General features: G+C 43.7%; 1 protein-coding gene across 1 annotated transcript; it reads right to left on the bottom strand.

The window, feature by feature from the left end:
• Positions 1-851: 851 nt before the first annotated feature.
• rpl32 (ribosomal protein L32) lies at positions 852-9,692 on the bottom strand. Its single transcript, XM_052017863.1, has 4 exons — positions 9,640-9,692; positions 8,408-8,508; positions 7,645-7,826; positions 852-1,028 (listed from the first exon to the last, which is right to left on the bottom strand). Exons 2-4 carry the CDS (start codon positions 8,501-8,503, stop codon positions 899-901), a joined length of 408 nt encoding a protein of 135 aa, XP_051873823.1. The 5' UTR covers positions 8,504-8,508; positions 9,640-9,692; the 3' UTR covers positions 852-898.
• Between the last annotated feature and the right edge of the window lie 2,033 nt (positions 9,693-11,725).

The following is an 11,725-nucleotide window of genomic DNA, read 5'->3' as shown; positions in this document are numbered from 1 at the left end:
GGATATGGTGTCCTTCCATAGCTCCCCAAAGGTACCTGCCCAGGTGTCTCAGTCCATCTTGGAGAAGAGGCATTAAGCAATAGGGACCAGATGACCATCTCCAGATAAGAAAACTCCATGCTGCAGAGGATGGCCGAATGAGTTTCTGATAGCTTTTTGGAAGGGCACTTGTGTTTGACAAATGAGGAAATTCTTTGAGGATTTAAGCACTGGAATCAATAAAGGGGAAACAGTGGATCTGGTATATTTGAATTTCCAAAAGGCATTCAACAAGGTGCCAAACTATAGGTTACCACACAATGGCTCAAGGTGTGGAGGTAATGTATTTTCAGACATAAGACTGATTAATGACCAGCAAGCAGTTGAGAGAAGAATGTATTTTGGAGATATTTTAAGGCAACTGGAGTGGCAAAGTATTAGTGCCACATTCCGGGCAACATCCTGATGACTTTCCTCTGCACCCTCTCCAATGCCATTGCATACTTTTTGCAGTGCGGCAACCATCCTTGCCAATCTCAACAGCTCAAAACCCAATCAAGACATCAACATTCATTTGATCAACTCCCATTTTCTATTACCTCAACCCAGCTACTGATGATGCAAACCACAAGACAAGGTCCAAATGCATCCTTGCCAAAGCCCAATCAAAATTATGAAACAACTTTTCTTCAAACCCACCCAAAGAGGTCATTACCATTTTACTCTAATACCTTCAATGAAGCAAACAAGCCCTTCTTCATCTCATGTTTATATGTCCCTCATTGTAATATAGTGCCAATTCCCCTAAAAGAGATGCATTTTTGGAGTTTTTATGGAAACAGCTCACTGTAAAAAATGACATGGGAAATATGTTATTTTAAACTTTTATTGAAGAGTTAGATGCAGCTCAACAAGGAGCCTATTCATTCTCCTCACTGCGTAACCTGGCATTGGGATTGGTGATCTTGATTGCAAGCTGGGCTGCCCTCTCCACAATTGTCTTGCGGTTTTTGGAGGAGACATTGTGAGCAATCTCAGCACAATATGTCCTGTAAAAGAATAAACTAGTTAAAGGGTTGCACACGTGTTTAAAAAGTCAACTGTACACAAATCACAAGTTAACAAGCAAGTCAGACACCACTTTGGAATGCCCATATGGGTAGTGACTGCCCTGAGGAGAGAGTAAACTGGTTGCCACCCCAGAGAGGAGGGAGAGGCAAACGGTGCAAGAATTCTCCAGGACTGGAAATTTCAAGCTGAATTTCAGTTTTAATATTAATGATAGACACCAGTGGGGTGTATTCCACAGCATGTTTATAATGCTACAGTTAATGACTCTAGAGGTCAAAGTGCAAGAAATGCAATGGTTCCAAAGCTTTAACTGTCAGTGAACATAACAGTACAGCACAGGAACAAGCCCTTTGGCCCAATATGTTCTGCCAAACTAATTAAACTAACCCCTTCTGCCTACACAAGATCCATATCACTCTTCTCTGCAAATTCAGGTGTCTATCCAAGAGCTTCTTAAAGACCTCTATTGTATTTGCATCCACTACAACCCCCGGCAGTGCATTCCAGGCACCCACCACTCTGTAAAAAAAAAACTTGCCCTGCACATCTCTTTTGAACTTACCCCCTCTCACCTTAAATGCATGCTCTCCAGTATTAGACATTTCAACCCTGGATACCAGCTGTCTACCCTATCTCTGCCTCTCAATCTTATAAACTATCAGGTCTCCCCGCAGCCTCCACCACTCCAAAGAAAACAGGCAAAGTCCAACCTTTCCTTACAGCACTTGTCTAATCCAGGCAGTATCCTAGTAAACCTCTTCCGCACCCTCTCCAAAGCCTCTACATCCTTCCCATAATGGGGTGACCAGAATTGAATGCAATACTCCAGATGCGGCCTAATTAAGAGTTTTATAAAGCTGCAACGTAACATCCTGATCTTGGACTCAAAGCCTTGACTAATAAAAGCAAGCATGCCATACACCTTCTTTACCAGCCCATCAACATGTGCAGCCACTTCCAGGGAGCTATAGACTTGGACCCCAAGATGCCTCTGTACTTCAACACTGTTAAGGGTCCTGCCATTAACAATGTTCTGCCACCTTACACTCGGCCACATTAAACTGAAACTGCCATTTCTCATCCCATATCTACAACTGATCTGTATCTCACTGTATCCTTTGGCAATCTTCTACACTATCCACAATGCCACCAATCTTTGTATTGTCTGCAAACTTACTAACCCAGCTTCATCCAAGTCATTTATATACAACAGAGAGGTCCCAGTATGGATCCCGGTACAGGCAAAAGTGGCTCCAATGCATTGCACACCACCACTAATTCTAGGCTGGGAAGAGATCTGAGCCAGGTCCCCTTGCAAAGGATGAACAGGTGCCAAAAAGAACTTTAATGCAGAGAATGGAGAGATGTTCAGTGAAAGGAAGACAGTAAACTACAATTCAGATATAGAAACATAGAAAACCTACAGCACAATTCAAGCCCTTTGGCCCACAAAGCTGTGCCGAACATGTCCCTACCTTAGAGACCCATTGCCCTCTATTTTTCTCAGGTCTCTTAAAAGACCCTATCATATTCGCCTCCACCACTATTGCCGGTAGCCCATTCCACACACTCACCACTCTGAGTAAAAAACTTACCCCTGACATCTCCCCTATACCTACTCCCCAGCACCTTAAACCTGTCCTCTTGTGGCAACCATTTCAGCCCTAGGAAAAAGCCTATCTACCCAATCAATGCCTCTCATCCTATATACCTCTATCAGGTGCCCCCTCATCCTCCATTGCTCCAAGGAGAAAAGGGAGAGTTCCCTCAACCTGCTTTCATAAGGCATGCTCCGCAATCCAGGCAGCATCCTTGCAAATTTCCTCTGCACCCTTCCTATGGCTTCCACATCCGTCCTGTAGTGAGGTGACCAGAACTGAGTACAGTATTCCAAGTAGGATCTGACCAGGGTCCTATATAGCTGCAGCATTACCTCTTGGCTCCTAAATTCAATTCCACAGTTGATGAAGGAAAATACACCATATGCCTTCTTAACCAGAGTCAACCTGTGCAGCTGCTTTGAGCATCCTATGGACTCAGACCCCAAGATCCCTCTGATCCTTCACACTGCCTAGAGTCCTACCATTAATACTATACTCTGCCATCATATTTGACCTACCAAAATGAACCACTTCACACTTATCTGGTGCTTCAGACACAATTAAAAAACTGAAGTAATTACAGTGGCATGAAAAAGTTTGGGCACCCCTGGTCAAAATTTCTGTTACTGTGAATAGTTAAGTGAGTAGATGAAGAACTGATCTCCAAAAGTCAAAGTTAAAGGTGAAACATTCTTTTCAACATTTTAAGCAAGATTAGTGTATTATTTTTGTTTTGTACAATTTTAAAGTGAAAAAAGGAAAGGAGCACCATGCAAAAGTTTGGGCACCCCAAGAGATTTGAGCACTTATAACTTTTACCAAGGTCTCAGACCTTCATTAGCTTGTTAGGGCTATGGCTTGTTCACAGTCATCATTAGGAAAGGCCAGGTGATGCAAATTTCAAAGCTTTATAAATACCCTGACTCATCAAACCTTGTCCCAACAATCAGCAGCCATGGGTTCCTCTAAGCAGCTGCCTAGCACTCTGAAAATTAAAATAAATGATGCCCACAAAGCAGAAGGCTACAAGAAGATAGCAAAGCGTTTTCAGGTAGCCGTTTCCTCAGTTCGTAATGTAATTAAGAAATGGCAGTTAACAGGAACAGTGGAGGTCAAGTTGAGATCTGGAAGACCAAGAACATTTTCCGAGAGAACTGCACGTAGGATTGCTAGAAAGGCAAATCAAAACCCCCGTTTGACTGCAAAAGACCTTCAGGAAGATTTAGCAGACTCTGGAGTGGTGGTGCACTGTTCTACTGTGCAGCGACACCTGCACAAATATGACCTTCATGGAAGAGTCGTCAGAAGAAAACCTTTCCTGCGTCCTCACCATAAAATTCAGCATCAGAAGTTTGCAAAAGAACATCTAAACAAGCCTGATGTATTTTGGAAACAAGTCCTGTGGACTGATGAAGTTAAAATAGAACTTTTTGGCCGCAATGAGCAAAGGTGTGTTTGGAGAAAAAAGGGTTCAGAATTTCATGAAAAGAACACCTCTCAAACTGTTAAGCACAGGGGTGGATCGATCATGCTTTGGGCTTGTGTTGCAGCCAGTGGCACAGGGAACATTTCACTGGGAGAGGGAAGAATGAATTCAATTAAATACCAGCAAATTCTGGAAGCAAACATCACACCGTCTGTAAAAAAAAAAGCTGAAGATGAAAAGAGGATGGCTTCTACAACAGGATAACGATGGATAACCTCAAAATCCACAATGGACACCTCAAGAGGCACAAGCTGAAGGTTTTGCCATGGCCCTCACAGTCCCCCAACCTAAACATCTTCAAAAATCTGTGGATAGACCTCAAAAGAGCAGTGTATGCAAGACGGTCCAAGAATCTCACAGAACTAGAAGCCTTTTGCAAGGAAGAATGGATGAAAATCCCCCAAACGAGAATTGAAAGACTCTTAGCTGGCTACAGAAAGTGTTTGCAAGCTGTGATACTTGCACCAAAGGGGGTATTTGGGCACCCTGACCATGCAGGATGCCCAAACTTTTGCTTCGGGCCCTTTTCCTTTTTTGTTATTTCTATCTTTTAGTTTTTAAAATAAAAAAGTAATCTCACTTAAAATATTAAAGAAATGTGTCATCTTTAACTTTGCGCTTTTTGGAAATCAGGTCATCTTTTACTTGCTTAGCTATTCACAGTAACTGAAATTTTGACCAGGGGTGCCCAAACTTTTGCATGCCACTGTAAACAAGGAGAAAAATTCAGGAGTTAAAAACTGCTGAAGGACAGGCTAGTTCCTCATTGCTCAAAGTCAAAATATTGTCACAGAGGTACTTTGGTATTTGTTTCCAATAACACATTACAGGTGATTTATCTTTTTGATTTTTCTGAGCATGATTAACAGCAAATTAACAGCCTTATATTGACACATAACACCATATCATCAGGACACAGAACCTTGCAACATCAAATTCATTTGTATTAAAATAAGCTTAAGAAATAAGACCTTTATCTTGGCGGACCTGTAGATAATGGAGAAGACTAAAGCAATGGATACTGGAACCCAATAAGCCACAGGTTCAGAGTCTGAAGGCAGGCTGGTCACTCCAACATGGAGGATGCAAATCGTGACTGAGTCTTGTTAGTTCTTTGTGTCAGTGTACACAATATCAATTTCTCTGGGAGTTAACTGTGTGCATTAGTGGTAATTAATGACTCCAAATTGCTAGGTAACTGCACTGCTTCAAGGAGCACTCCCCATCACATGCAAGAAAATTACAGCAAAGGGGGGCATAACTTTTACTTCACAATTACAGCATTCACTGGGAGGCCTCAACAAGTCAGTACAGGTATTTCCTCCAGGAAATACTGTCACCAGCTTATGATTGTGTGCGCAGGCTTAGAAATCCTCAACTTGCTGAGGATACACGAGAAAGGGGGGCATCACTCACAAAACTTGGCCAATTCTATCATGTGCAATGAAATGTTTAAAAGGGAGCAGGGTGAAACAGCCAATGCTCTAGATTCAACATCTATGCAGACAGAGACAGCCTGTAGTAAAGTGGGCAAACCTCCAGTGGGAGCTGCTCTCAAAACAACTTTATAAAACATAGAAACAGCTCACACTGATATCATGAAAAAGTCATAAGCAATCAGAATTACAAAGGAAAACACAATTAAAAAATGGCTGATCTCAGATTCAGGCATTAAGGAGGCAGATAGAAAAGGTGCTCAAAAAGATATTGTTCTAAAAGGAAGAAAGGAAACAATACTTGAAAAATACATTCTTGAGAAGATTAGGGGGGATAAAAAAAAGAGGTAAACAGAAGCAATGTGGAACTAATAGTGACTACTGAAAACTGTAATCAAAAGAAAGAAAACACCAAACATGTTAAATAATTCCTTCATTCACAAATGAACAATGTTGGCAACAGAAAGTGCCAGGGCAAGGCATTCTCCAAACTCAGAAGCAAAGTAACAGAAACAAAGATGATAATGAATTTGATTGTGTATTTTTGAAGAAGGGACCAAGTGGATTCACAAGGGCAAGGCAGTAGATGTTATTACTATTTACATTAATATCCTGAGGACAGAACAGAATGCGAAATTTCCAAATGTACCAATGATACAATAGGTGGAAGGACATGTCAGTGATAAGGATGCTATGATTCTGCGGCAGGATATTGATAGATTGTGAATGGGCACAAGACTGGCAAATGGCGTTTAATGTGAGGAAGTGCAAGGTGATGCACTTTGAAATTAAAAGCAAGTGAGTGAAGTTCAGAGGGATCTGGACATTCTAGTGCTCAAATCACAAGAAACTATCAGGCAGGTCCAACAAGTAATTAAGGAAAATAGCATTTGGCTTTCATTGCAAAGATGGAGTTTTAAGAAGAGGATAAGAGCCTAATGGAGCTTGACAGAGTAGATGTTTGGATGTTTTCACTACTCAAGAGTCTCGAACAAGAGAACATAACTACAAGGGGCCGGTCATTTAAAACTGAGGTACATAGAAATTTCTTCTCGCAGAGGGTGGTGAATCTCTGGAATTCCCCGCCCCAGCAGGTGTTGGATCATTAGAAGTATTTAAAATGGAGATAGATAAATATATAGTTGATAGCTCGAGGAACAGAGAGGAATGGAAAAATGGAGCAGAAGAGAAGTTGGGGCCAGCATTGATCATATTAAATGGTGAGGCAGGCTTGAAGGGCCTGATGGTCCGCTCCTACTCCAATTTTCTTGTGTTCTTGTACCCTTAAATATTGGACTGAAACAAGGACACTGCAATTTGAGACAGAACGAATTTGTCCCAATTTACATGCTTGCAGAAAATATAAAATCTGAGTGATATGGAGGTGTACAGTGGCACAGCTGCTGCCTCATAAGGAGGTCACTGAAGCATATTAATCAAGGGGCACAGCTAGTAGAGCCACTGTCTCGCAACACCAGAGACCTGGGTTCAATCTGGACCTTGGATACTGTCTGTGTAGAGTTTGTACGTTTTCTCTGTAACTGCTTGAGTTTCCTCTGGGGCTCCAATTTCCTCCCACATCCCAGGAGTTGGCAGGTTAATTGGCCGCTGTAAATTCCCCTTAGTACATGGGTGAGTGGGAGAACTGATGCAAATATGGAGAGAGTAGGTATCAGGGAAAATAAATGGAAAAATGGTAATTACACTGTCAGCCACTTCAATGGGTCAAATGACCCTCTATGTCACATGTAGAAATGGAATATATAAAAAGGTACATAGTTAACTTGCCTTCTCAACTAGTTTTACTCTTGACAGCACCAGTAAAATACTCCATCACACAAATTCCAAAGTATGAGTAACATACTTTGTTATGTAAACAACATGTCAAAGTAACAACATGTCAGAATTTTCAGAAAACATTGGCTGAGATAGGTTTTAGCATGCTCAGAATTCCCACTTGGATTAAGTACAAGACCCAGTTACGTGGCCTTAGAGAAAAAAAGTAACCAAGATCAAAAAGATCTACTGAAGCAACTGTAAATGTTAGCTCATCTGCACAAAGAATCCTTACTTGTTGCTCATCATCAGAACCTCCAGCTCCTTCACATTGTGAACCAAGAATTTTTTGAATCCGGAGGGCAATACGTGTTTGGTCTTCTTGTTGCTGCCATAACCAATGTTTGGCATAAGAATCTGACCCTTAAACCTCCGGCGTACTCTGTTGTCAATACCTCTGGGTTTCCGCCAGTTACGCTGTTGAGGAAAGAAATAAATTTGAATAAATAAAATTTGTGCAGCCCTAACACTTCCCAAGGAAAGGATATTGTTCCAGAGCAGATTCACTCTCTGTAGATATGACAATTCTTCTCCTGGAATTCACCAACCCCACTCAACAAAATGCATTAAACATTCAAAACAGACCAACTCACAAAAAACAATTTGTTGCAAATGGTTATACCAGAGCCCCAGTGGGCTCCTTTTATCCTTCTGCACTGGTTCCAGGGACAGCAGGTTTGCCATGATTGTGTAGACTGGGGTTCTATTCTTCAGAATTTAGAATGAGAGAACTCATTGGAACTTAAACTGCAGGCTCAACAAGGTGAGGCAGAGGATATTCCTCCTAGTTGTCAAGTGTGGGATCAGAGATCAGTCTGAATAAGGGACAGATCATTCACACAGGTGGTGAATTCTCTACCCAAGGTTCAGTTGTTGGTTTCACTTAAAATCAGAATTAACAGGTAAGAGATATGGAATATGGTACAGTGCAAACAAAATAACTCTGCACTAAATGAGCCATGATCTCAAAGGGTAAAATGCCTACCCCTACATCTTACCGCAATTTTCACATAGCGATCCGATTGATGACGGATGAACTTCTTCCTGCGTTTCTTCACAATGTTAGGCTTGGTAAGTGGTCTTAGGGCTGCCATGGTAACTGTCAGATAAAGCATCGAAGTTAGCAGCAGAACCCGTGTTTACTGTAACTAATATGTGGCTCACGATGACCCCACATATATGAATATACATGGGACTGAAAGATTCAGATCCAACTCAGCCCTGTGACTTGTCCAAGAAATTGGACAGCAAATATCCGTTGATAGTGTAAAGCATCACAATCCTGACTGCTACCCACTTGGCGTCTGGATGCTCAACTTGAGGCTCTCTTCATCGTAGGTTCTTTTGTTTACCCTCAATGTTCCCTGTGAGGATGTTTAATCACTCTCATACAAAATGTCTAACTTTGTTGTAACTTTGACAACTACCACTCATCCTGCCACCAGCAATTCCATATTCAACTTTTATATATTCATACTCACTACAACTTGTCCTAAAGCTCAGCCAGTATATTCTCAGAACCTTTTACATCCTCACAAAAGGAACCCTAAACCACTGCAGACGTCTGCATATTCCTTACTCTTTCATAAGTTTACATTCACCCTCTCACATCATCGGAGCACATTGTGTTGGTTTTAAACCTCTCTCAAGATAGATTTATTACTCAATAACATCATAAATAGCTGCAGTACTACTGTGTAAACCCGTCTCTCTCGCCGGGGACGGATCATTTCAGGTAGTTTTATTTCTCAGCAACACAGACGGTTTAAGAACGAGGAATTATTAACACCCCATTTCAATCCTCAGCGGAAGATGTCTGTCCTGACCCGGCTTCGGACGGGCAGCGACCGGTGTGAACCAGTCCTACCCAACCACCTCACTCCGCAGCCACAGCCAGCGCTCAGTTACTGGAAGCCGAGGCCCTATGGCCTACAACCGGGCCGCGGTACCCCCTAATCTCCCGCCACGAACCCTCCCCCCCCCTCCTCTGCCCCCTCCCCCGATAACCCACCACCGGGACCCTCCATCCCCGCGGCCCGGCCGCCATTTCCCGCGGCCGAGCCCTAACCGCAATGCCGGGACCAGCCGACCGCATACAGAGCAGGGCCGGTCACACAGGCGACAGGCCGGAGCCCGCCTCCCCGGCGCGGAACTCGGAGTGCCGGGAGGACAGTGCCGGAGGCCGGTGTGCCGGTGGATGGCGGCGGATGGTGCGGGACCGGGGCCTCACCTGAAGAGCTCAGGGCGGAAGGGAGGTGCGCGCGGCCTGCCGGGAACTATAACCGCCGCTCCGGCAGGAGGAAGTGGCGTCAGCTCCGTGCGTCAAATCCGGCGTCGTAGAGCGTCGCCCGGGTAACGGCATCCTATGCCTGGGGGCGGAGAAGGAGCTCGCAGGTGGGCAGGTGACTGCAGTGCGTAAACACACGAGCTTCTGCAGATGCTGGAATCTGGAGCAACACGCTGGCCTACTCCTGCTCCAATTTTCTTGGGTACTTGTAGAAGGTGGTTAGAATCTGCCTTAGGCAACACCTGCCGAGCACTGGAATCGCCAAGGTTACGAACCAAGTGTTGGTAAATGGGATGAGTACAGAAAGATACTTAATGGTCAGCATGGACACAGTGTGCTGAAGGGCCAATTTCTGTTGGTTTACACTATCACCCTAAGCCTTTCTAAAATAATTTCAGATTATTTGCCTGAATTCAAATTCAACAGCTGACATGGTGGGATTTGAACTGAGGACCAATGACTTAAAATTGTACCATTTTGACAAGGTTCCTCCATGGGAGGCTGGTCCAGAAGGTTAGGGCACATGTGATCAGAGGCACATTAGCAAACTGGATCCAAAGCTGGCCTGGTGATAGGAGGCAGAGTGTAGTGGTGGAGGGGTGTTTTACTGACTAATCCAGGCAGTGTCCTGTAAACCTCTAGAAAAACAAAAGACTGCAAATGCTGGAATATCTAGATGAAAAACACTATGATGCTGGAGAAACTCAGCAGGCCAGGCAGCATCCATGGAGAAAAGCCTGAAGGGTTCTGACCCGAAACATTGACCGCCTGCTTTTCTCCACGGATGCTACCTGGCCTGCTGAGTTCCTCCAGCATCATAGTGTTTTTCATCCTGTAAACCTCTTCTGCACCTTCTCCAAAGCCTCCTTAAAATATCATAAAATATTGACCATAGAACAGTACAGCACAGGAACAGTCCCTTCAGTCCAGTCCTGATAAGGGGTCTCAACCTGAAATGTCAACTGTTTATTTCCCTCCATAGATAGTGCCTGACCTGCTGAGTTCCTCCAGCATTTTGAGTATGTGACTGCTGTGCGTTGTGTAGATGGCACATCAAAATGGAGGCTTTGCCCTGGATGGGGTCAGTCTTGTTCAGTGTTGGTGGAGCTGTACTGACCCAGGCAGGTGAGGAGTGTGCCCAGAGGGATGGAGGATGGTTGCTGATAAAGCAGGAAGGGCCAGGTCTGCGCTCATTGATGAGGATGGTTGGGCCTAGGATACTGCCATGAGGAGCTCCACTAGTGGTTTACCTCAGATGGCAAAACCATCTTCCTTTGTGTAATCATAATTCCTGACCCTTTGAAGCTTACCAACTTCAGTTCTACCAGGGCTCCACATTGTTAACTATTGGTGAAGTCCCGCCGCATTAATGCAGGGTTGTACAGCATATAGCACAGAAATAGACCTTTCATCCTATCACGTCTGCATCCATCAATAAGCATTTACACTAATGCTATGCTGATCCCAGTGTCTCTACATTCCTATCACAGCTTCCCCCCCAAATTCTACACACACCTACACCTCAGAAGGCTCAAAGAGTAAACCGGGTAATTACAGGCCAGTGAGCCTAACATCAGTAGTGGGTAAATTATTGAAAGGTGTTGTGAGAGATAGGACATATAAGTATTTGGACAGCCAAGGGTTGATTAAGGATAGTCAGCATGGCTTTGTGCGTGGTAGATCGTGTTTAATGAATCTTGTGGAGTTTTTTGAGGAGGTCACTAAGAAAGTAGATGAAGGTAAGGCTGTGGATGTTGTCTACATGGACTTTAGTAAGGCCTTTGACAAGGTCCCACATGGGAGATTAGTTCAGAAGGTTCAGTCAATGGGTATCCATGGAAAGGTTGTAAACTAGATTCAAAATTGGCTGAGTGGGAGAAGACAGAGAGTGGTTGTGGATGGTTGTTTCTCAGATTGGAGGCCTGTGACTAGTGGTGTGCCTCAGGGATCTGTGTTGGGGCCATTGTTGTTTGTTGTATATATCAATGATCTAGACGATAATGTGGTAAATTGGATTAGTAAGTTTGTG

This window comes from Pristis pectinata, chromosome 6 (assembly GCF_009764475.1).
Source record: "Pristis pectinata isolate sPriPec2 chromosome 6, sPriPec2.1.pri, whole genome shotgun sequence".
NCBI lineage: Eukaryota > Metazoa > Chordata > Chondrichthyes > Rhinopristiformes > Pristidae > Pristis > Pristis pectinata.
Note: the sequence above shows the minus strand (reverse complement) of the source record. Positions and strands in the feature narration are given on the sequence as shown.